Source organism: Lonchura striata, chromosome 4 (assembly GCF_046129695.1).
Source record: "Lonchura striata isolate bLonStr1 chromosome 4, bLonStr1.mat, whole genome shotgun sequence".
NCBI lineage: Eukaryota > Metazoa > Chordata > Aves > Passeriformes > Estrildidae > Lonchura > Lonchura striata.
Genome location: NC_134606.1, coordinates 2,943,762 through 2,967,677, shown reverse-complemented (window position 1 = coordinate 2,967,677; position 23,916 = coordinate 2,943,762). Strand labels below are relative to the sequence as shown.

The 23,916-nt window shown below is 50.8% G+C and overlaps 2 protein-coding genes across 2 annotated transcripts; both read right to left on the bottom strand.

Annotated features, from left to right (window-relative positions):
* Positions 1–1,963: 1,963 nt before the first annotated feature.
* Positions 1,964–18,605, bottom strand: UBOX5 (U-box domain containing 5). The gene is made up of 5 exons (XM_021535776.2): positions 18,557–18,605; positions 9,594–9,690; positions 7,174–8,350; positions 4,518–4,679; positions 1,964–2,759 (listed from the first exon to the last, which is right to left on the bottom strand). The coding sequence occupies exons 2-5, from the start codon at positions 9,645–9,647 to the stop codon at positions 2,545–2,547; spliced, it is 1,608 nt and encodes a 535-aa protein (XP_021391451.2). The 5' UTR covers positions 9,648–9,690; positions 18,557–18,605; the 3' UTR covers positions 1,964–2,544.
* FASTKD5 (FAST kinase domains 5) lies at positions 11,733–14,648 on the bottom strand. Its single transcript, XM_021535774.3, has one exon. It carries the CDS (start codon positions 14,335–14,337, stop codon positions 11,935–11,937), a length of 2,403 nt encoding a protein of 800 aa, XP_021391449.2. The 5' UTR covers positions 14,338–14,648; the 3' UTR covers positions 11,733–11,934.
* Positions 18,606–23,916: the final 5,311 nt, after the last annotated feature.

Genomic DNA, 23,916 nt, shown 5'->3' with positions numbered 1-23,916 from the left:
AGTGAGGTTTGTGAGAGCTCTTTTGGAGGCAGGAGAAGGGATGGAGGTGATGGAGCTTGGCTGCAGCACACAGAGCTCCCAGTTTAACCAGGATAAATGAGAGTGACAACATTCAACCAGGATAAACCAGAGGAGGCTGGAAAATGGGATGAATTTCACTGATTTGTGCATTTCCAGCCTTTGCTGCTCCTGGAGGGGGATGCAGCAGGGAAGGAAAAACTTTTTGAAGACGTCACATGGAGAAGGTCAGGCTGGCAAGGGAGAGCTCCCTGCTCCTGCTGGGGAGCTCTAATGCTCCTCAAATGGATCTGTCACTGTCACCCTGGCCCCGTGGCTGACGGGTGGTGGGGAGGGGGATCCTGCACCTCCTCCCCTCACATCACGGATAAAGATGCTCCTCTGCTTCTCTGACAGCTGGAAAACAGCTTTGATGCCTCTTGAAAGGCAGCAGAGGCAGCATCAAGATTGGCTGGGGCACTGCTTTGATCATTTCCACGGTCAAATCCATCCTGCTGGGATGTGGACGTCACGCTGGGAGGTCACTGACCAACAAGGGATGGATTTGTCCAAAAAATGCTTGAAGGGCAGCATTAGAGGTAATTGCTCAGGCTGCAATCAATTCCATTCCCCAGCTCCCAGGGAAAGGACAGGCTTGATGCTGGGAAGAAACGTGCTGGTGGCATCCGTGTGGGAGCTGAAGAGGGATTGCTGTGGGTCCAGGCAGAGGAAATTGCTGGCTCTGTGTCACCTCCCACACCTTGGGGTGCAGAGAGGGTCCCTGCAGCCCACAGGGGTTTCAGTGCCCTGGGATGAGGGGGACTCACACCCAGCTGGGGCAGGTGATCCTTCCCTGAGCTCCAAGATGTGCAGAGGGAAATTCATCCCTGGATCCCCTGCAAGAGGGGACACAGCAGGTGAAATGTGCTGCCAAGGGTCCCAGAGGGTTAAGGAGGAGAAATTGGGGGATGAAGGCTCTGAGAAGCTGCAGTGAGGTGGAGATGAGCCCTGCTCTGAGCAGGGAGGGGGCCCTGATGTCCCAACACCACCCTTCCCTTCCAACCCTGCTCCGTGTGGCTCCTGCCCCTCCCTGCAGAACAAAGGGAACCTGGAGGTAATCTGGGATCCCACCTGGATCCCTGCCCACCCTCAAGACACCACAAGGAACTTTGGGCACTGGAGAAGCTGTCAGAAGAGGTGGCTTTGGAAGCATCCAGGCTTTGCTAGCTCTGGAGAAGGTGATGCCTCTGGGGATCCAAGGCAGCCACCCATCCTCTCTCCTTCCCCGGGGGATTGTGAGAGCTGAATCACCCCGGGATGGCTCACTGCAAACACGACACCAGCACTGCAATGGAGTGGATTTACTGCCTCTGAATCGTGGGGTTTTTAGGAATTTTGTGCCTATTTTCGGAGTGTTTATTATTTTAAAGCGTGTGATTTTCTCTTTTTGCTCAGAATGGAGAGGGGCTGTAACTCCTGCTGACGCAGAGTCAGGATCAGCGTGGGGCTGGCACAAAGCTGCGTTCCAGGGGATGAGCAGCTCCTTCCCGTGCCAGGAACACAACTTTGCTCAGGTGCCTTTTGAGACCAAATAAAGGTGTGACAAAAGTGAGCCGAGTCAGCTGCAGGCTCCTCATGGCCCAGAACATCAATTAAGTGGCACCAGCAGGGGGTTGTGGAGGTGACAAACCCTTTGATGTCACCTTACCCCAGCACATCCAGGACAGAACATATCCAAGTCATTTTTTTGTCTGGCTTTTTTGTGAGCAGCTCTCCGAAGCCCCCATGGGTGCAGTGTCTGAGTCTCATCCCTGTGATACACGAGGCTCAAACCCCCTGGTCTGCAGCTCTTCTGTGTTGGTTTGGCTTTTTCCAGCCCATTTATTTCCTCCTCTGCCAAGAGATTCACTCCACGACATCATTAAACCTCAGGATGAGACCAATTAGGAGCCAGAGAGAGAGAACCTGACTTTAAACATTTTATTAAGGCTTAAATGTCTATCAGCCAGCCAGGAGCTGGGCTGGTCACACGACATCAACCGAGAGGGTGGGATGGGATAGCTTTTCTACAAGAGTCTGGATGGGCAGGGTGGGATCACTGCCAGCTCCTCACACCTCAAGCACGGCCTCTCGCTGCTGATTCCAGGATGAGAGACGCTCCCAGCAGGGAGGGGAGGGCCAGGTGGGGAAGGGGAGGAAGTCAGAGGGGGCTTGGTGTGTGTTGCCACTCACGAGGACTTTACCTGCTCCACAACCGGGTGGCTGCTGGTCAAACGTGGCGTGAACTGGCTGGGGGGAAGCTGAGCTGGTCCGAAAGGCACCTGTGCTAAACCTCAGAGCCCCGGGGCAGTGGTGGAGACCAGTCCTGGATAAATACATATTCCTTGATAAAGAAGCTATGGCTTTTGTCCTCCTGGGGCTCTGGCTCTAACCTCCCACCCCGCACTAGACCGCGCAGTGCTCTCCCCTCTCCGGCTCTCCTCGGCGGCTCCGTGTGGACACGGGGCACTCAGCAGCTCCTTCTGCTCCTGCCGGGCTCAGAAGTGCTCAGAAGTGAACCCTCCGGACGTCCTGCGTGGCCGCCGCCCTCTTGCAGCTCCCGCAGTGGATGGGGGAGGCCGGAGCCTTCTGGCGCTCGGCCAGGCAGGGCCGGCACACCAGGTGCCCGCAGGGGAGCTGGTACACGGGCTCTGCCTTGAAGTAGCAGGAGAAGGATTTGCCACAGGAAGCACATCCCTGGGTCTGGCCGCTCCTGCCGTGCTCTGCAAATCCAGAATGACACAATCAGCAGGTTGGAAAAAACGTCGGAGATTACTGGGTGAACCAACAGCACCGTGTCCAGGCTTTCCTGGTGATGCCACCACCTCCCTGGGCAGCCCCTTCCAGTGTCTGATCCCTCCTCATGTCCAGCCTGAACCTCCCCTGGCACAGCTTGAGAGTACAAAACGAAGGGACAGAAGTGGATTAGGCAGGGAGTGTGAGAAGCCCAGGCTGGGCCACCCCTCCTGTGCCAGCCCTGCCCCAGTCCGAGGGCTCCAGGTCCTGCAGGCTCAGGGCACGGCTGTGACTCAGGACTGTGCCAGCTTCCTGTCATTACCACAAGGAAAGGGAAAGGTCCAGCTTCCAGGGCAGGGCGTGCTCAGAAAGGGATGGATCACATCAGCACTTGCACCATCAGGCTTTTAATTGAGGACAGATGACTGTAAAAAAGGGCTTTTCACTTTGACTGGACTAAATCATCCTCCCTCCCGCTCTTCCGCAGCCATTCCCAGGTGGAAGGGCTGAGGTGGCACTTGGCATTCCTGTCACACACCACCCACCGAGGGCTACTCAGCTCTCAGACAGCAGCAATTTTAGAGGGGACAGGAAAAAGCTGAAGAGATGAGTGTCACTGTGGAACAGCAAAAGCTGTTTGGGGAGGGGGAGAGGGGGAAAAACAGACAGATGGACTGACAGACAGACAGACAGACAGAGCCCTTCCCAGGGTCCCTCTAAAGCTCCTTCTCAGCCATGGCCAGGCAGAGCCTCACCCAGGGGAAGAGAAGCCAGGACATGTGGAGGGACATCTGAAGGTTCAGTGATTCCCTGCACCCCAAAGGAATAATTTTGGGAATGCATACACAGCTGGATGAGTGGCTGGGCAGCAGGTGGGTGGGCTTGGCAGCCTGGAATGTTGCTGCTGTGACCTGCTCCTGCTAAGGGCTGGATGTCACACAGTATTTCAAAGAATCATGGAATGGTTTGGGTTGGAAGGATCATAAAGCCCATCCCATTCCACCCTCCTGCCATATGCAGGGACATCTTCCACTGTCCCAGGCTGCTCCAAGCCCTGTCCAACCTGGCCTTGGACACTTCCAGGGATCCAGGGGCAGCCACAGCTGCTCTGGGCACCCTGTGCCAGGGCCTGCCCACCCTCCCAGGGAACAATTCCTAGCCAATACCCAATCTCACCCTACTCTTTCAGTCTACAAACATTCCCCCTTGTCCAGTCTGTATAAAAAGTGACTCTCCCTCTTTTTTCCAAGGCCCTTTCAAGCACTGGAAGGCTGCAGCATTTGCTGGATTTACACCTCTCCTGCAGCACCTCCACCCACGTGGCAGCTCCCCAGCTTGCTCCACACAGCTCACAGGCTACACTGAACCTCTCAGCCCAAACTGCAGAGCTCTGGGAACAGTCTGAACTCAGCTGGAGCAGGCTGAGCACTGTGTCCTGTCCATCCCAGATCATCCTTGGGCAGCACAGACAGCCAAAAACATGGGAACATCATGGGACTGGTGCCACAGCCTGCTCTGACCCAGGACATGGACAACATCCCACACCTTTTGGGGGACAGCAAGGTCTGACCTGCCTCAGTGGGAGAATAAACCAGCAAAACAGCTGAGAGGGGCAAGGATTGTGAAGTAAAGCTTGCTGGGAGACAATGTAATATTTTTATGTGGAATATTTAATATCTGGGGTCTGAACGAGGCTCCCTGTTAACCCAGCTCCCAGAGGTGCTCCAGAGGTGCCCGCTGCTCACCAAGGACCGTGCCCACGCTCCAGGAACTGCTGCAGCCTCCCTCTCCTGGAGCCTGCTGCTGGCTCTTCATCAGCTTGGCTGTGAAGGAGGGCATGGAGCTGAGAGCCGAGGTCAGGGCAGTGTCCAGGCTCTCCGACAGCTTCTGCTCGTGGGACACCAGGTCTGCAAAGGGAACAGAGACAGGTCTGCAAAGGGAAATAAACACCAGGTCTGCAAAGGGAACAGAGACAGGTCTGCAAAGGGAACAGAGACAGGTCTGCAAAGGGAAATAAACACCAGGTCTGCAAAGGGAACAGAGACAGGTCTGCAAAGGGAAATGGAGACCAGGTCTGCAAAGGGAACAGAGACAGGTCTGCAAAGGGAAATGGAGACCAGGTCTGCAAAAGGAAACAAACTCCAGGTCTGAAAAGACAAGAAATAGATGGGGAAGTAAATATTGGGAAAAAGAATCTGTGATGCAAACAGTGCCTTGGCTCTGGACTTTGGAGGATTTTAGGAGCCCTGCCACTTGTTTTGTTGAGAGTTTTTTCCCCACCAAGGGGCTGGGATTTGGGGTGGAGTGCCTCGTCTCCTTTGGGTCCTAGAGGTGGAATGCCCTATTCCCTATGGATTACCACCATTCATGTGGTGTCCCAGAGCCAATTTATACAGGACCAGAATCATTTAGGTTAGAAAAGACCTCCAAGATCAAATTAAGCACTGCCAAGGCCACCACTAAATTGTGTCCCCCAGTGCCACACCCACATGGCTTTTAAATACCTTCAGGATGGCAGCCTGTGCCAGGGCTGGAGAACCCTTTCCATGAAGGAATTTTCCCTAGTACCACCTTAAACCTCTCCGGGCACACCCTGAGGCCATTTCCTCTTGTTCCCTGGAACAGGGCCTGACCCCCACCTGGCTGCACCCTCCTTTCATGGAGTTGTAGAAGTCTGCAGGACTGAAAAAGGTTCAAACTCCCAATAACCCAGGAGGTTGTTTTTCCCTAAAACCTCAGCCAGCTACCAAGGATCCCAGCCCAGTGCTGCCAGCCTTGCTCCATGCAGCTCACAGAGAACATTTAAACCATTAATAAAATCTGTGGGACTTGTTTTTCCCTCTCTGTCCCAGTTCTGAGGCACAGGGCAGGGCTGGACCCTCCCTGCAGGGCTGCCCTGTGCAGCACTGACGGCGCTAATTAAGACGAAGCATTAAGAGAATGTTGTCTGCATCACTAATTCTGTTAAATCCATCTCCCAGAGGAAGAGCTCGCAATTGGTGCTGCACATTTCCTCCACCAATCAAGGCTGATGATCCAGTGAAGCAGGAGCTCCACGGGCTGAGCACTCTGCTTTTATTTATGTATGGACACGGCTGCCCTGGGAGCTCCAGGACCCTCCTGCTCCTGTGGGGTTGGGGCACATCCTGGTGGGAGCTGTCACACACCTCCACAGCCAAAATAACCAACAATTCCTCCTAAAACAGGGAATGAGCTCTAGGCTGAGGGAGCAGAGCAGAAAAGTGCAGTTTGACTTCTCCCCGCTCTTCCTGGTACCACCCAACTTCAATTATTTTCAACTGAAGAATTAATTTAAAATCAAACAGCCACCTAAGCTTCATCCTAAAAATGTTTTTGGGCAGATGGAGAGAAGGGTGAAGGCAGTGACAGGTTCCAGCAGCTCTGGGTCATATTTGACATGTCACAGACCACTGGGTTAGAGCAGATCAGGAGATTGGGCTTACCTGCCCAGAGAGGCAATCATGAAATATCCCCCCACCTGGATTTACACCCTTTGCCCCCACATCCACACAGCTTTTAAATCCCTCCAGGGATGGGAACTCCACCACTGCTCTGGGCAGCTGTGCCAGGGCTGAGCAACCCTTTCTGTGAAAGAATTGCTCCCAAAATCCAACCTAACTCTCCCCTGGTGCAACCCCTGTTCCCTCCTGTCCCTGTCCCCTGGGAGCACAGCCCCACCAGAATCCCACCTGGCCCCACCCTCCTGTCAGGGAGTTGGTGACAGCAACAAGGTCCCACCTGAGCCTCCTTGTCCTCAGATTTGCAGGATATTTTGCATTCCCAGCAGTGCTGCTACCACATCACTGAGAAAAGAATGGATGAAGGGTTTCCCCTGCAGCCACAAGTCACATTTTTTGTGTCATTTAGCCTCTACCAGGTTTTCTGCTCTAACCACCTGCAAATTCTGTGCAAGTCTCTCCCAGGCTGAGCTGTCCCTCGTCCCTGCAATTCCCTTGCTGTGGTTTGTTCTGTGTCCCATTCCTGCTTTCCTTCCCACCTCTCTCCTCATGATGAGCCAGGACTCCCTGTGCCATCACCACTGCACCACCAGGCATTTATTTTCCTGTTTTTGCAAGAGAAAATAAATCCCCCTGGATAAAGAAACTTCAAACCAGGACGGTGAGAAAAATATTGTCTCCACATGGAAGGAAGAGAAAGGAAATCCAAAATAAAAGAGGAACAGGGTGACCTGAGCAAATGAGGGCTGTGAAACACTGAACAAGGAACATGGGGAGGTGGATGAAATAACCCATCTCCACCAGCCAAACACAGCCTGGAAGCTTTCTAGAGGTGTGATGGGAACTTGAACTGGATTTGTCACCCCAGCCTGGGGCTGTCCCAACACTCAAGGAACAGAGGTGACCTGGGGAGCCACAATACCTGTGGAACAGTCCATCTGGATCAAGTGGGAGTCACTGTCAGCTTTCATTTTTTTAGCACAGTTCTCTGAGGTAGCCGTGACGAGTAAGTTTGTAGCAGAAAAATAGGGCGGCTGCAGGGAGCCCTGATCCATGCAGTCCATTTTCCTTTTCAGAGATGACATGGTGATGGAGGAGGGCACCGGGCTCTCCGAGGCGTGAGCCCTCCCCAGCAGGTTGGTGCCAGGGATGCTGTGCTGCAGCAGGAAGTGGTCTATTCTGGCCTTGAGGGTGGGGTGAGGTAGGGGCTGCGAGTGCTGGCTGAAGGCCACGCCCGTGAAGGGATCGCTGGGAACCCGGCCCCAGGACGCCTCGCTCCGGTTGCATTTCTCCAGGGTGCTCTGGTCAATCACCTTCCCAGAGGGCAGGAGCATGGGTAAAGTCATGATCTCCAGGGTGATGGGGTCCAGGAATTCTTCAGGGATGTCTTGGACGACATCCACCAGCTTGTGCAGGGTCTGCTGCTCGTTGGCACTGAAGGGCACGCAGTCGCTCTCCATCGGCGTCCAGAGCTCCGGCTTGAGGCCGCCGACGTCCTGGGCCAGGAACTGGGAGGCCACCTGGAAGACGCCCTCGATCACCTCCTGTGGGCAGGACTTGGCAGGCTGTCCCCACACCTCCAGCCTCTTGATGCTGGGCAGGCCCCCCCCGGCCACGTGGGTGATGCAGATTTTTAGGTGGGACACGTTGCTGAGCGAGGCCGGCCCTTTGTTCCAGAGGTCTTGGGACACCGAGCCGGGGTAGGAGAAGACATTTTCCATCTGATGGAAAGGAGGCCTCGGCTTGAAGCCTCTGTGGCCAAAAGTCACTTTGCTCTGATTTTTTAAGACAGCTTTGCCCACCAGGGTGAAGGTGTCCTTGTCCGACACAGGCTGCCCGGCCAGACCTGAGCACTGCCCCTCAGGGCTCTGCCACGAGGTTTTGTTGCATGAGGTAGAGGTGTAAACTTCCAGCCCGGAGAAGGTCTGGCAGCCCCCGGAGGAGATGTCGATGTTGATCCTGCAGATCTCGATGTTGAAGGGGAAGGAGATGGTGACGTGCACCGGGGGTTTGATGAAGTACTCGCTGCGGAAGCCGCGGTTCCTCCTGGCCAGGTCCTCGGAGATCAGGTTCTCCACCTCGTAGCCATCAGCAGAGATCTGCGTGCCAGCACAAAACCGGGGTCAGTTTGGAGCAAGGAAACACAGGGAAGCCAATTTCACAAGCATTCCAGAAATTCTCAGGATGACATCAACCAGGAGCCAAGGCTGAGGTTTACGTGCAGCTCAGGCCAGGCAGGAGATCCCTGCTGTAAGGCAGAGCAGACCCACTCCCACCCTCCTCCATCCCCTCTTCCTGCACCCTCTGTCACCATGGGCAGACCTGACTTAACTGCTGGAAGAGTGAAAAATTAGGGATAATCCATGGTTTTGGCTGGGTCAGTGAAATAAGTCAAGGAGGAGAGGGTGGCAGGGAGCAGAGGATGAGACTGGGGGAGATGGAGTCTCCTCTTTCAGTCTCCCTTTTCAGGTGGGAGTCTCCTGGTTTTCTTTGTGCCTGCTTATCCATGTGGAAATGCACTTGGAATCACAGTTACAGGGTCCCAGAGGAACTCTGGATGTTAATCAGCCTCTGGGAGCCACCTCACCCATCCCTGAGGGAGGTCCATCAAACCAGGCTGGGTCTGGTTTGGAACATGCAATCCCACCCTCTGCTCTGCTCCTGGGCAGCCTGGTTCAATCCATTCCTTTTCCTGGAATCCCCAAACCCTGAGAAATCGGCAGCATTTGCTGAATGGACAAATAAAAACGAGGAAAATGTATTTATTCCACCAGTTTAATATGGTCTTGATCATGACAATCACACCAAACTCTGTGGCATGGCTGGGTCTCTCCGCAACAAATTGCAGCACTGCTGCTTTTGCAGCACAGAATTTACAAAGCCAAGGTTGTCCTGGATTTTGGGGTGAGTTGGTGTGGAAACTTACAACTAAAAACCAGGTTTGAATGAAAATTGAGTTTCTTAAAGAGATTCTGATGTGCTGAGTGAAACCAAGAGTATTTGGAAAGTAACTTCACCGAATTCTTATTTCACAATTTCACATTAATTAATAATTTCACACTATCAAGAGCTGTGAGTTTCAATGGGCAGAGGGAAAACTGGAATATTGCACGGAAAAAGGGATCTCAAGTCAAAGAACTTATAGCTGGAGGTACATAATGCTGTCTGGTTATGAGATCCTGTAAAATCAGGGCTTTTCCCTCCAGTGTTTAGTGTGTGCCACATCACAGCAGTGATGCTGATTATCCCAGAGGAGCAGTGAACAAGCTCCCCCACCCAGGGTAATTCCATCTAATCCCTCCATCCCTCCCACTCCCCAAAACCCCCTCATCACTATTTTACCTTGTTGCAGTGAATTCTTGGCTTGAACTGTGGGAGACAGACGTTTATTACCATCTTGGCAGCTGGAGAGAGGTCACTTGCTGAGCATCAGAGTCAGCTTGGGGAAAAAAAAATTAAAAATAAAAGAAGTGAATATCCATGAGCAGTGAAAGGAACTCGTTTTGGGTGAGTTACAGGCTTGGGACTTCCTAAAACGCAGCTCAGATCTGAGTCCAGGAGGTGAAGCCAATATAAAACCAAATGAATGTGGTGGAGAGATGAAACCTAAATTAATGTGGTAGACAGATGAGATTAAGAGAAAAAAAAAAAAACCACATTAATATTAATCAGTGAACCTGTGGAAAAAAAGCAAAAACAAAATGGCTATTTTAACTAAACCACCTATGAACAGACCAGCAACTAGATATGAAGGATTATCAAAGATGCAAGAGTTCTGTAGGTGTAGAAAAGTACCAGCACAGCACAGAAGGCTGTCACAGAGAGTGAAGATTAACCACAAATATTAATAATTGCTGTTAAATAACTCCAAGGGAGCAGAGGGCATGGAATAGCTCTGAGGGAGATGTCTGGGATCTGAACACCAAATTCTTCTGCCAGCAGTCATTAAAGAAACTCAACTGAATACACCGTCTTTCCCATTGAAAAAAAAAAAAATAGTGACTGGAATTGGCTGTCTCAGATCCCTTTTAAGAATGAAATTATCTGTGAGGTGAGAGCTTTAACCTCATGTTAACCCCAGCTTTAAAATGTCACTGCCCTGGGCAACCTTGCAAATCAGGGACTCGCTGCCTCCTTCAACAACAAGCAGCTCTTTAATGATTTTCCACTGATCTGTTGGTTCAGTCCAAATGAAATTGGCCTTCCTGGGGCACATTGGAAAGGCAGAGTTAATGAGCTCCCTGTGCTGCATCTGCAAGGAGAAAGGTGGAATTCAAGGCACAAATCCCACGGATAAAAGCCAGCCCAACCTGGAATTCACACCTGCAGAGAGCAGAGCTTGGTTACAATGCCTTGAAAATGAAGCAGGTGTGAACTTTACAAGAGGAACAGCCAGGTGAGCAGCACTTCTGTCCCAAAATTTGGTCTGGCAGCCATGAGGAGCAATTCCTGCTCCTCAAGCAGCAGGACAAGCACACACCAACTCTCCTCCAACACTGATTTCTTGGCTGAGTCTGTTTCCAGAACTGGGCTGCCAGTGGGAAACTGTTTAAAGTGGTCTGACTTTTGGCACTCACATCTTATAGGAGACTGACTGTTCAGCTACAGGTTGTGCCTCAAAACTGCCCTTTTTGCCTCATTTTGAACCAAAAGTGGTAAATTCACTTGGCCCTCAGCACTGGTGCTATGAAAAGTGGCAAACCAACAACTCTCCTTGCTCCCTTCCTTGGGAAAACTCAAGATTCTCCCCTGTTCTATCTCTCCTCTCTTTCCTGGGCTGAAGACTTCTGCAACATGAGGCGTTCTGTATGGGTATTTTATAGGATTTTCTCCTGTTTGTGACCCTGAGAGACTCAGGTTTATTTTTCCAGTCTCAATATCTCAGTAAGAAAATGGATTATTCTGCATTTCCAAGTCACTGCACTCCCTTCAGTTGAAAGACTCTGCTACAAATCTCATGGCTAAAGTTGAGTCACCGAGTTGCTTTTACCCATGGCTGGGTTTTTATTTTCCCCTCTCTCTTCAGCGTGTGCCTTCCCTAAGGTGAACAAAGATCTGTGGACTGAGGCAGTGAAACACAGACCTGAAAAAAATCCTCAGTGGTTTTGGACAAGGAATTTCAAACCAGACTGTCTGGAGTTTGTCACCACAACGCTTCCTGGTGTGCTGTGTGGGAGTATGGAGCTGCTGCCATAAGGAATGTGCATGGTGGAATGAGGTGGATGAGATGGAATGTCCTGAGGTCAGAGCACCCTAACCCTCAGTCCCACTCAGTATCCAGGTTCCATCCTAAAGGAGAAACCCAGGCTGTGCCCTCAGCCCCAGCCCCATGGAGATGGAAACACGAGGAAACAGCTGTGTGTGTTCCTGGCACCCAGCTCAGCCTCATGACTAAATATCCTCTGTTCCTGCTCTCCCAGAGGCACACCAAACCCAACCACTCTCGTTTAGGGTGGAGAAAGAAGCAATCACAGTGAAAAATGAATCATTAGGAGGTTTTATTTCTGGAGGAAGCATTGGAGGATCCAGGTACAAAAGGAGAGCACGGAAGTACAGATGTCACCAGAGCAGAAATGGCCACACAGAGCACCTGCCAACAACTGAGCCAACACCCAGAGCCCATTTTAGCAGTACCCAGCCACGGAGATGCACTGGGGAGGCTCTGGGCAAGCCCCTGCCCCCACTAGCCAGCCCTGGTGAGCAGTGCTGGGCAGAACACTTTGTAGTGGAGGTAGCTGAGCTTCTCGGAGCGCGTGCGCTTGAGCAGAGGGAACCACTCCCAGAAGGGAATCTCCACCACCACGTAGCCCAGCAGCCGCAGCTGCCGCCGCTTCAGGCAGTGCAGCCCCAGCAGCCGCCTGGAGCTGTAGCAGAAGTGGTTCCTGTTGGACACCTGCAGGGCCAGCCTCACTTGCCCAGCCTGCCAGAGCCCTGATTTAGGCTTAGCCTGTGATGGGGCACCCGCAGAAAGGGCTCCACCCAAGCACTGTGTGCCCGTTGTGTCCCCGCTCTCCTGTCTGGGAATCCTGGCTTCGTTTCCCACTTCTGTGGGACTCTGGTTATGAGCTCTGCCCTGTATGAGCTGAGACATTAAATCATCTGTCAGACTAATTCCCAAGTCTTTCAGCTTCCTGGCTGTCACGGGATCCTTGAAGTTGAAGGGGATGGGACGCCCATCCGTGGCCAAACGCACCTCCAGGTCGCTGGACCTGGTGTGGGGCAGGATCATGTGGTTCTTCACATACTCAGGGCCTCCCAACATGCTCTCCAGGAGGGACGTGGCTTCCACGATTTCAGGCCGGACGTAGATTTCCTGCTCTGCAAAGCCTGAGGCCATCTCAGTGAACTCCTGACAAAGCTGAGGGGTGAGGCGGCTGCCTTGGTAGGTCGGGCACTCGATTTCCACGCTCTTACCAAGGGTGAACAGGTCCTTGTTGAGCTCATATTTGCTACCTCTGGTTTTCTGGACAAACTCCTTCCTCAAAGCAAAGTCTATCAGCTCCTCTGGGAAGCGTTTGACAAATGCCAGGCCAAGCAGAGCAGTAAGGAGATGCTCTGGAAACTTGCTAAACTCATGGAGTTTTGCATGCAATTGCTTTATCAAGCTGGAATAAAACTCCTCCTCGTTGGGAGGTTCATAGTCCAGGCACCCAAACGACCACAGGAATTTGGCAGCATCCTTGCTCCGGCAGTAGGACACCTTGGAAGGCAACGAGGTGGCTACAGCAGCCAACACATCCTCGTCAAAGAAGTGCAGGGATGAATAGGTAAGAGTGATGTGCATGATGCCCTGGATGTTTGTTGCAGGAATCCGAGCAGGAATCACCCTCCCGAGCTCCCTCATGAGGGGCGGGTGGTCCATGCGGGTGTAGCGCAGCATCTTGAGCACGTTCACCAAGGCGTAGGTGCTCATGTCCTCCATCTGCAGGGACACCCTGTCTGCAATCCTCCTCATGACGTGCTCAGAAATCCCACTGAGGGACTTGAAGAGCCCCAAGCAGATGGCACCCAGCTCCTCCAAGGTGAAGGCGTCCAAGTGCTTCAGGATCGTGCTCTCCACCTTCTGCGCCAAGTCCGCGGGCGACCTCCGGCCTTCCCCGATGATGTAAAGGAGCTGCACAAACTGGGGCAAGGTGAGGTCCTTCCAGTGCAGGTTGGCATAGCTGAACAGAATGCCCAGGTAGGAGGGCACGCTGCGGTCCAGGCAGCGCCAGCAATCTGCCACCAGCAGCAGCTGCTCCAGGCCCATGTCCCACGCCCGCCGGCAGAACTCGGCCTCGCACGCGTTGAGCAGGGGGTGGGAGGCTGGCACGGCCAAAGGGACACAAGCCTTTAAAATCTGGATGAGATCTGGGGTGCTGAGCAGCCTGATGGCCGTGACAGCTTGGTGACACAAGGCACTGAACCTGGGGTCGGACAGCAGCGCCGCGCGGCGCTCCGCTGGCAAACGGCTCAGCTTGAGGAAATAATCCGTGAGAATTCCCGGGCTGCCCTCACACCCCGCCACACTCTGTAAAATCGAGTCCCCTTCCTCTGCAGGGAGGGGCTGTGCTGGCTCAGCACTGTCACAGGTGAGAGCTCTGTACTCAGGCCTCCCCTTCTGGAACATGCGGGGGTCCTCTTTGGAGTCGTGCAGTTCCCGTTTTTCCTTCTCTGCTTCCTCCTTGTACGGCGTGGCCAGGACGGTCTCCTCCAGGAGCGTGCTGGACTTGGGTTTGGGCAGGGCATTCCTGACAGGTGCCAAAGCTTGGGAAGAGGCAGTGGGGAATGTCTGCAGAGCCTGTGCAGTGCCAGGGCCGGTGAACGTGTCACCGAGGGCCTGGCTGCTGTCCCTATCCGTGTGCTGCTGGGAGCCAGCCCTGCCTTTGGCATAGGCAGCTGGATTATACAACACTCTGTAGTCCTGTGGCTTCAGCAGCTGGATTGTAGCCCCTGACTGGCTCCCAGTCTTGGCTGCTCCTGGCTTATCTGGCTTTTCCTTCTTGCTTTTGCTGCTCCCACGCTCGGCCTTGCGCTTGGCTGTGGTCGAGAGCGCTGTCACCCTGCTCAGCCTGGGCAATCTTCGGCACATTAGCACCGTAGCCATGGGTCTCAACTTAGTGGGGCTCAGAACTGCTTCCAGGTACTGAAAAAAGGGCAGACGGAGAGTCAGCGGCCTCCACCTCACAGTTTTAAAATCAATCCTTCAGCAAACCCAAAGGGAGGCGGCGCCGGTGCCTCCCCTGGCCAGGGCAGCTGGGTCCCTGCAAAGCCACTATGGAATGTCACCTCATGCAAAGGCAGCTCAGGATGAGCACCCAGGTGACCTGGGCTTGGAGTAGAAGGCAGCCAGGCATGGCCTGCTACTCAGCAGACACAAGAATCTTGGCACAGACTAGGAGAGTTAAGAAAAAAAATAATTGTTTTTTCATTTTTAAGAGACCCGAGCTGCTTTTCTTTCATTCTGAACAATGAAAAGGTGTTTTTGCAGAAGAGCTGCAGCTTCAAGAGGCTTTATGTGTTCAGACAGAGCATTCTGCTGCTTTGGTCACTGTGGTCTGAATCACTGACCACCACCTGAGAAGTTGTCCAAACATCCAGGGTGCCACACTGCCCTTTGCACCTGGAGACAGGATGTGGAGCAAAGTCTCCACAGAACCAGTGCAGAGAGTGAAAACTGGCCCAGAGCCTGCAGATGGAGGCTGGAGGGAGGAAGAAATGTGGGGGAAGAGCAGGGGAGAAGTAACACAAACCATAATGTGATGCTACATCCCAGGCTGAGAACCAGGGGGAGCAGATCTTTAAGCTTCAGATTTGAGAGCACTTCCCAGAGTTTTAGGGTACAGGAGGCTTAAAAATGGCTGGTGCCTTCCTAACTCCTGCCTGAAGCAGCTACAGCTCGGAGGGTGAGGGTGAGAAATCCGTAGGAGTCCAGCTGGGTGCTGCCAGCCTGCACTGCCTGCCAAAGCAGCCCTGTTTACCATGATTCAGATGCTGATTAAAAAAAAAAAAAAAAAAAAATAAAGCACCAGGTGTCAGATTTCAAATCCTTAACCCACCCAAATACCCATCACACAGATGTTACCCAGTTCCTTAAAACCCCTCAGCACCACAGGGCGCTGGGCAATCAGGAAAGCCAAAGCCTGGCAGAGATGCTGCCACTGCAACACACTTTGTGCTCCCCACACAGGGAAATAAATCCTCAGGGACACCCCTGGGAGCTCTGCTTGGATCCATGGCTTCCTGATCAGGGATGCAGCAAGATGTGGGATTAGTGCAGGCAAACTCAGTTTTGCAGCAGCAAAATGGGCACTTTGGGGCAGGAGAGGTGGGTTTGGGGTGTGTGAGCAGCAAAATGGGCACTTTGGGGCAGGAGAGGTGGGTTTGGGGTGTGTGAGCAGCACAGTGGGATGGGGGCTCTGGTTGAGCATAAACTGGTTTTTTTTTGGTATGTAAGAATCGCCACATCCCCCATGATCCAGGGACACTTTCCACTATCCCAGGTTGCTCCAAGCCCTGCTCAACCTGACCTTGGACACTTCCAGGGATAGGACATCCACTGCTTCTCTGGGCAACCTGTGCCACTGAGGCAGATGAGGACACCTTGCATCCTCTGCTCCGTGGGCACAGCTTGGAGGCACAAACAGCAGCCAAGAGGGAGGAGAAGCTGCTGGAGCAGAAACCACCTCAGCTGAGAGGTGAAAAAACCAACTGGGCTGGGGACCAAGAAGCTCTGGGGAGCTTGGTGGGGAAGGAAAGGCAAACTGAAATGTGGATTTGTGGGGAGAGCCATGCAAAGAGGAGGGTACAAGAGAGGCCACTGTGTTTTTAGGATGATTTGTAAATATTGTGAGATGCTTAACAGCCCACTGGGCACCTTATCTGTATGTCCAAACACCCTGAGGCAGCCCCAGGAACAGATCAGGCTCTGTCCCACAGACCCCAGGCTGTTCCAAGGCTGTGACTGTCCCATCCCAGCACGAAAAGTCAAATCGTGCCGGAGAGACTGTGCCCCTTCCTGCCTGTCTGAGGAACAGGGAGTGGAAAAGCCTCCTCAGAAGCTGGACAGGAAAACCTGAGCCAAGAGCTGGATTTCAAAGCTCTCCTGTTCAGGAGAATGTCTGGTAAAAGAATCATTCATCACACATAAATGTCTGATAAAAGATCAGGAATGTCTGATAAAGTGATCATTCCTGCAGGTGACAGATGCTGGAGACAGGGGACAAGGCTCAGACTGCACCTGCTCTGGGGGAAGGAGACATCCCCTCCTCAGCACCTCACAGAGCTTGGACCATTAGAGGGGCTGGATCAAGCTCCAAAAATCATCTTGACCAAGAAGAGGTTTACTCAGGCGAGCCTTTCCCAGAGATTTCCTCATCTGACTCGACTTTTGAGTGTCTTTATCTATTTTTCTGCTAACAAAACCCAGGTTATTTATACAAACCAACTCCTCCCTGCTGGGAAAGGTGATACCCCCCAGGAAATCCAGCCCTGCTGCTCCCAGAGCCCCTCCCAGCAACAACAGCCCCACTTCTCAGTCAGGGAATCAAAGGCCTGGTGAAGGCTCCGAAGGCGAGCGCCGCGTGCTGCTAAGAATATCCTCCAGGGATTGACTGTGGAGCTGTGACACATTTGGGAATCCAGGCAGTGGAGAGATTGCTTCTCTCCTCCTTTGCTCCAAATCCAGCCAAAATGACAAGACCATGCACAGCTGAGCGAGGCTGGGATGGGACAAGACAGTTCCAAGCACCCTCGAGGGCAATGGGGCTGCTCCAAGTGATTTGTCCATGTTTTCATCCACCCCTGACCCAAATCTTTGTGATCATTCCAGTTTCCAGCCCATTTCTTTTCCAGCTTCATCCACACCTTCCCTGGAATTGCCTCTTTTCACGTTGAGCAATCAACTTTTCCCTTACTTTCCCCTTTTTCCTTTCCTTTCCCCTTCCCTTTCCCTTTTTTCCTTTCCTTTTTTCTTCCCTTTCTCCTTTTTCCTTCCCTTTCCCCCTTTTCCCTTTTTCCTTCCCTTTCCCCCTTTTCCTTTTTTCCTTCCATTTCCCCTTTCCTTTTTCCTTCCCTTTCCCCTTTTTCCTTCCCTTTCCCCTTTCTCCTTTCCTTCCCTTTTTTCCTTTTCCCTTTCCCTTTCCCACTTCACATCCCAACTCCTTCCCACCTCTGGGCAGGTCTCTCCAGAATTTTCCCTTCCTCCAGCAGCTCCAAGGAGCCAGGGAATTCTGGAGCTGGGCCCAGCAGGCTGGGAATGCCCTTTGAGGAGCAGCTCAGGCATGGGCACACCTCTGTTTCACTGTCACAGCTGGAAAAGGACATTCCCAGAGGAACGCCACCCAGCCCAGGGGCTCAGCCCTGTGCAAGGGGAGGTTGGTGCATCCCAAAAATGCTGTCAGGGCTTCTGGAACACTCTGAGGAAAGCCCTGACCCTGTGCTTCCACCAAAGGGCAGAGGGAAGCTCCTGGGGGTGTGTGGGGAATGAACAGGGGATGAATGCTGGGGATAAAACAGCTCCTTTTGGCCAACAGCCTGTGCCTGGGCTGGAGAGGAGAGCAGCACAAAAGGGCTTTTATTCCCCTGATAGGTTGTGATGTCAATGTGCAAAATTGTCACTTTTTGGGTTGTTTGGGCTTTTTCTTTATTTTCTGACATCACGAATGGTTTGGGTGGAAAGGGATTTAAAGATCATCTCATTCCACCCCCCTGCCATGACCAGGGACACTTCCCACTGTCCCAGGTTGCTCCAAGCCCTGTCCAGCCTGGCCTTGGGCACTTCCAGGGATCCAGGGGCAGCCAGAGCTTCTCTGGGAAATTCATTCCAGGGCCTCAGCACCCTTACAGGGAACAATTCCTGCCCAATCTCCCATCCATTCCTTCCCAGTATCCCATCCATCCCTGCCCTCTGGCAGTGGGAAGCCATTCCCTGTGTCCTGTCCCTCCATCCCTTGTCCTCAGTCCCTCTCCAGCTCTCCTGGAGCCCCTTTAGGCCCTGCAAGGAGCTCTGAGCTCTTCTTGGATCCTTCTTTTCTCCAGGTAAGCACCTCCAGCTCTTCCAGACTGGCTCAACAGCAGAGGAGCTCCAACCCTGCAGCATTTCCGTGCAATTCCCTTCTCCCGAGGCAGGGCTGGAAGCCCCCAGTGCCGCTACTCACCCCTCACAAACACAAACCCCCCCACACACGCAGAGATACATTTACGTATTGCTGCGATACAACCCAGGGCAGGGCCCCGCCGGCTGAGGGGGCGGCTGGGGCAGGGGGCAGAGGACGGGGAGCATGGAAAAGGAGGTGGAAAGGGGATGGGAAGGGGCCGGGACTCACCGGGGCCGCTCCGCCGCCGCCGCCGCCGCCTCCTTCCTCCTCCTCCTCCTCCTCCTGCCGCCGCTTCCGGTCGCGCGGCGCTGACGCCACTTCCGGCCCCCGGCGCGCGCGGCCGGCGGGTGGCGCCAGCGGCGCGCGCGGCCGCGTTCAAACGGAATAAAAATTGAACTTGGAGAATAAATCTATCTCGGTTTAGGTGATGCGTGCTGCGTGTGAAAAACGCCAGTCGCTTGGGTTTTTAAATTTTTAAAAGTTTAATAATGATAAAATGGTTATAATAATAATACAATTAGAGTAATGAAGTTTAGAGTTAGGGCAATTACAAGACAATAAAAAGTAAAGAATTACAGGCGTCTGGATGCTCTCGGACACTAAGTCACAAAAAGCATGTCTTGTGAACAAAGGAATTACTTTTAAAACAATACGCTTGTATATTCATATATTCTTCATGGTTATGCATCTATTCTATTTTAAACAAGAAACTTTCTCTGTTGTATGTCAACTGTTTTCATCTCTATGGCGTCTTCGAGTCTAAGCAAGGCTTGAAGAAATTAGCTTTTTCTGATAAGAAAACAATAAATTCCTTTTCTTTGGAAGATTTAGATGTTCCTCGAAGCAAGTATCTCCTTCCTAAAAAAAAAACCACCTCCCCCCAAATACATAATTTCTATTTTAACATTATGTTGGAACCTAAAGCTATATTTAACACACTACTTAAGAGAATTAATACAGCATCACTTTCTAACATCACACAAATAATATTCATTGTAACATTTGCGAAAAGCCAATCATAAAATACGCATTTTTCACGGTAGCTTACCAACACAAGTGAAATACGCTGTTTAGTCTGTTAACTTTACTGTGCTTGTAAAACTGTCCCAGCTGGGAAAAGTGGGTATTTTATGATTGGCTTTTCGCAAATATTACAATGAATATTATATATGTGATGTTAGAAAGTTATTGTGAAAAATGCATATTTTATGATTGGCTTTTCGCAAATGTTACAATGAATATTATATGTGTGATGTTAGAAAGTGGTGCTGTATTAATTCTCTTAAGTAGCATGTTAAATATAGTTTTAGGTTCCAACATAATGTTAAAATAGAGACAGTGTATGTGGGAGGAGTTTTTTTTCTTAGGAGGGAGATGCTCGCTTTGAGGAACACCTAAATCTTCCAAAGAAAAGGAATTTATTGTTTTCTTATCAGAAGAAGCTAATTTCTTCAGGCCTTGCTCAGACTTGAAGATGCCTTGGAGATTAAAGGAAACAGTTGACATACAACAGAGTTCTTGTTTTAAATAGAATGTATGCATAACCATGAAGAATATATGAATATATAACAAGTGTATTGTTTTAAAAGTAATTCTTTTGTTCACAAGACATGCTTTTTGTGACTTAGTGTCCCAAGAACATCCAGACATTCATAATTTGTTACTTTTTATTTTCTTGTAATTATCCTAACTCTAAACTTTATTACTCTGATTGTATTATTATTTTTATAACCATTTTATTATTATTAAACTTTTAACAATTTAAAAACCCAAGTGACTGGCGTTTTTCACACAGCTAAAGAGAAAACAAATGCAGTCTCCAAGGTGAAGAGAAAAAAGAGGCTCCTTAAACTCTTAAAACTAAAAAAAGAAGTCTGCAAAAATAGACAAAGAGATTAGAGAGTTCTCTGTGCAAAAGGCTAACTGCAAATTGTAACTCAAAATCAACAGGATAAATATACATGAACCTATTGTGAAATTCTGTGTATATGTAAATTAGTACGAGGTAATAAAAATAGATCAAGAATCCCCAAGGGATGTAAAGAAAAATCCCTACTACAAAAAAAAAAATAAAAAATTCCAGTTTATGTCCAGTGCTAAAAATAAAAAAATTACCGTTCCCTACAAATCTCTATTAAAATTATAAAGTTTGAATTTTTCATCTGTGTATCAATGTGACGTTAGGTCCCGTGGCCGCCCCGAGCCCTGGGAGAAACTGAGGCTGCCCCTGCACCCCTGGAAGTGCCCAAGGCTTGGAGCAACCTGGGATAGTGGGAGCTGTCTGTGAAACAGAGGAAAAATTTAACGGGGTGGAAATCTGTTATACGTAATAAAGATAATTTGCGCCAGTAGAGCGATATGTGTGTAATATTTGATATTATTAAGAAAATGTACAAGTCGGCACTGGGGGTTGTCTCACAGATGTGGAAACTGGTCCTCGGTGTTGTAGATAAAAATGGATCCAGCCAAATTAAAAATGAAAAATAAAAATTTTACTACAGTGATTGAATTCTCTCTGAGCCAGCCACAAGGAAAGGACAGTGCCGAGCGACAGCCTCAGCAGAGTTTCCCTCTATGCCCACACACCACCCTCTTGGTACAACCAGTTTTTATAGGAAATTCTCTGCCCGAGGCCAGGATTTCGGCAATCCATCTTTTCTTCCCATTCAAAGTCCCACATATTCATAAAGTCTCTTTTCTCTGCATTGGGGTGGAACAATTCAGGGTCTGGTGGTGACGAATCTTCTTGATGGAGTTACTGGAAGAGGCTTTCAGATGTATCAGCCTGGATGATCTCCGTGATCCCAATCTAGAGTTGTTGGGGGATGATCAGCTCCTAGGCTTTCCTGTATCACCTCGAGAAACCCCCATCTCTGTTCCTGTGTCACCTCAAGGAACGACCCATCTCTGATCCTGTATCACCTTGAGAAACGACCCATCTCTGTTCCTCTATCACCTCAAGGAATGACCCATCTCTGATCCTGTATCACCTTGAGAAACGACCCATCTCTGTTCCTCTATCACCTCAAGGAACGACCCATCTCTGTTCCTGTGTCACCTTGAGAAACGACCCATCTCTGTTCCTCTATCACCTCAAGGAACGACCCATCTCTGTTCCTGTATCACCTTGAGAAATGACCCATCTCTGTTCCTGTGTCACCTCAAGGAACGACCATCTCTGATCCTGTATCACCTCGAGAAATGACCCATCTCTGTTCCTGTGTCACCTCAAGGAACGACCATCTCTGATCCTGTATCACCTTGAGAAATGACCCATCTCTGTTCCTCTATCACCTCAAGGAATGACCCATCTCTGTTCCTGTGTCACCTCAAGGAACGACCCATCTCTGATCCTGTATCACCTTGAGAAATGACCCATCTCTGTTCCTGTGTCACCTCAAGGAACGACCCATCTCTGATCCTGTATCACCTTGAGAAACGACCCATCTCTGTTCCTCTATCACCTCAAGGAACGACCATCTCTGTTCCTCTATCACCTTGAGATATCTGGGTGAGCCACATGTATTAGTTTGCAAATGAGGTTTTGTCAAAGACCAGTTTTCAAATATGTGGGGGTAACTCCCAATGCGGGCGTGTGTGCTTGCAACAATATCAAATATTACACATATCATATCATACTGGCGTGAATTATATTCATTACATAGAACAGGGTAGAAATGTTATATGTAATAAAGATATTTCGGGCCGGTAGAGTGATATGTATGTAATATTTGATGTTATGAAGAAAATGTACAAGTTGGTACTGGGGTTGTCTCACAGATGTGGAAACTGGTCCCCGATAAAACCTCATTTACAAGTTAATATACGTGCATTTACAAATTTATGTTGCCCATCCAGAGATGGGTCGTTTCTCCAGGTGATCCAGGAGCTCCAGAGCAATGATCATCCTGGCAATGGCCCAAGATTGGGATCACTGGAACCCTCCAGAGGGACACATCTGAATTCAGTGTTCCCATAACTCCATCAGGAGTGCCAGTGCTTCCGGACACTGGATTGTTCAGCTCAACACAATAAAAAAAGACTTTATGAATATGTGGGACTTTGAATGGAAAGAAAAGGCTGACCACCGAAACCCCGTCCTTTTCCTTGTGGCACTGCCCTTTTCCTTGTGGCTGGCTCAGATCAAATTTGATCGCTGTAATAAAATTGTTCTTTTCATTTATAATTTGGCTGGGTCCATTTTTTACCCATGACAAATCCATTTGGATTTAGGTGAAATGTGCTGTGTGGTAGCTTGCTAACATGGGTGGAATAAGCTGTTTAGTGTGCTAGTTCTGCTGTGATTGTAAAACAGTCCCAGCCAAGGAGAAAGAGTGCAATCTCCGAGGGTCAGGGAAATCCTAAAAGGATCAGGGATACCCCAAAGGGGTCAGGGATATCCTAAAAGGGACAGGGAGATCCTAAAAGGGTCAGGGACAAAGTGGTCAAAGTGGTCAGGGATATCCTAAAAGGGACAGGGATATCCCAAGAGGGTCAGGGAGATCCCAAGAGGGTCAGGGAGATCCTAAAAGCATGGGGACACCCCAAAAGGGACAGGGAGACACCAAAAGGGTCAGGGAAACACCAAAGGGGACAGGGATATCCTAAAAAGGGTCAGGGATATCCTAAAAAGGGTCAGGGAGATCCTAAAAAGACAGGGACATCCCAAAAGGGACAGAGAGACTCCAAAAGGGTCAGGGAAACACCAAAGGGGACAGGGATATCCCAAAAGGGACAGGGAGATCCTAAAAGGACGGGGACACCCCAAAAGGGACAGGGAGACCACAAAAGGGTCAGGGAGACACCAGAGGGGACAGGGATATCCCAAAAGGGACAGGGATATCCTAAAAGTGTCAAGGACACCCCAGAGGGGTCAGGGATATCCTAAAAGTGACAGGGATATCCCAAAAGGGTCAGGGATATCCTAAAAGGACAGGGACACCCCAAAAGGAACAGAGAGACCACAAAAGGGTCAGGGAAACCCCATAGGGGACAGGGATATCCTAAAAGGCCCCTTGAACTCTGAAACAAAGAAGAAAAAACCAAAGCTAAGTCTGCAAGAAATGGACAAAGGGATTAGAGAATTCCCTGTACAAGGGGCAACTGCAAATTGTGACGGGAAATCAGCCTAATGAATATGCATGAACCAATTGTGAATTTCTATGTATATGTAAATTAGTACGGGGTAATAAAAAAGGATTGGGAATCTTCAGGGGTGCACATAAACATACCGTCCCTACAAATCTTTATTGGAATTGTGGGGTCTTGATTTTTCACGGCAATTCCCTGGCCATGGCAGGGGTTGGATCGATGGTCTTTGAGGCCCCTTCCAAGCCACAGCATCCCGTGGCTCCGTGAGGCTGTGGCTGCAGAACGCCTTTTTTGGCTGCAGAAACCCGCTGGGTACCTGCACACCCTGGGATGTCCTTTCTGTGTCCCCAGGGAGGCACCAACCCCTTGGCTGGGATGGGTTGGGGTCGTGAGTGGGGTGTGTGGGGCCTCGTGTGTGAGCTGTCACTGCAGCTGTCCCAAGAGAATGGGGGGATCTGTGGGAATCCAGGGCTTCCCTCTGGCTGCCCTGGCACCCT

Bases quoted from the DNA above. Each gene is read 5' to 3' on its own strand.
- UBOX5 (XM_021535776.2), bottom strand. From the start codon at position 9,647: ATGGTAATAAACGTCTGTCTCCCACAGTTCAAGCCAAGAATTCACTGC. The intron at 8,351-9,593 runs GTAAAATAGTGA...GCTGGCACGCAG, and splicing joins CAAGAATTCACTGCAACAAG to ATCTCTGCTGATGGCTACGA. The intron at 4,680-7,173 runs GTATTGTGGCTC...TTCCCTTTGCAG, and splicing joins CCAGATGGACTGTTCCACAG to ACCTGGTGTCCCACGAGCAG.
- FASTKD5 (XM_021535774.3), bottom strand. From the start codon at position 14,337: ATGGCTACGGTGCTAATGTGCCGAAGATTGCCCAGGCTGAGCAGGGTG.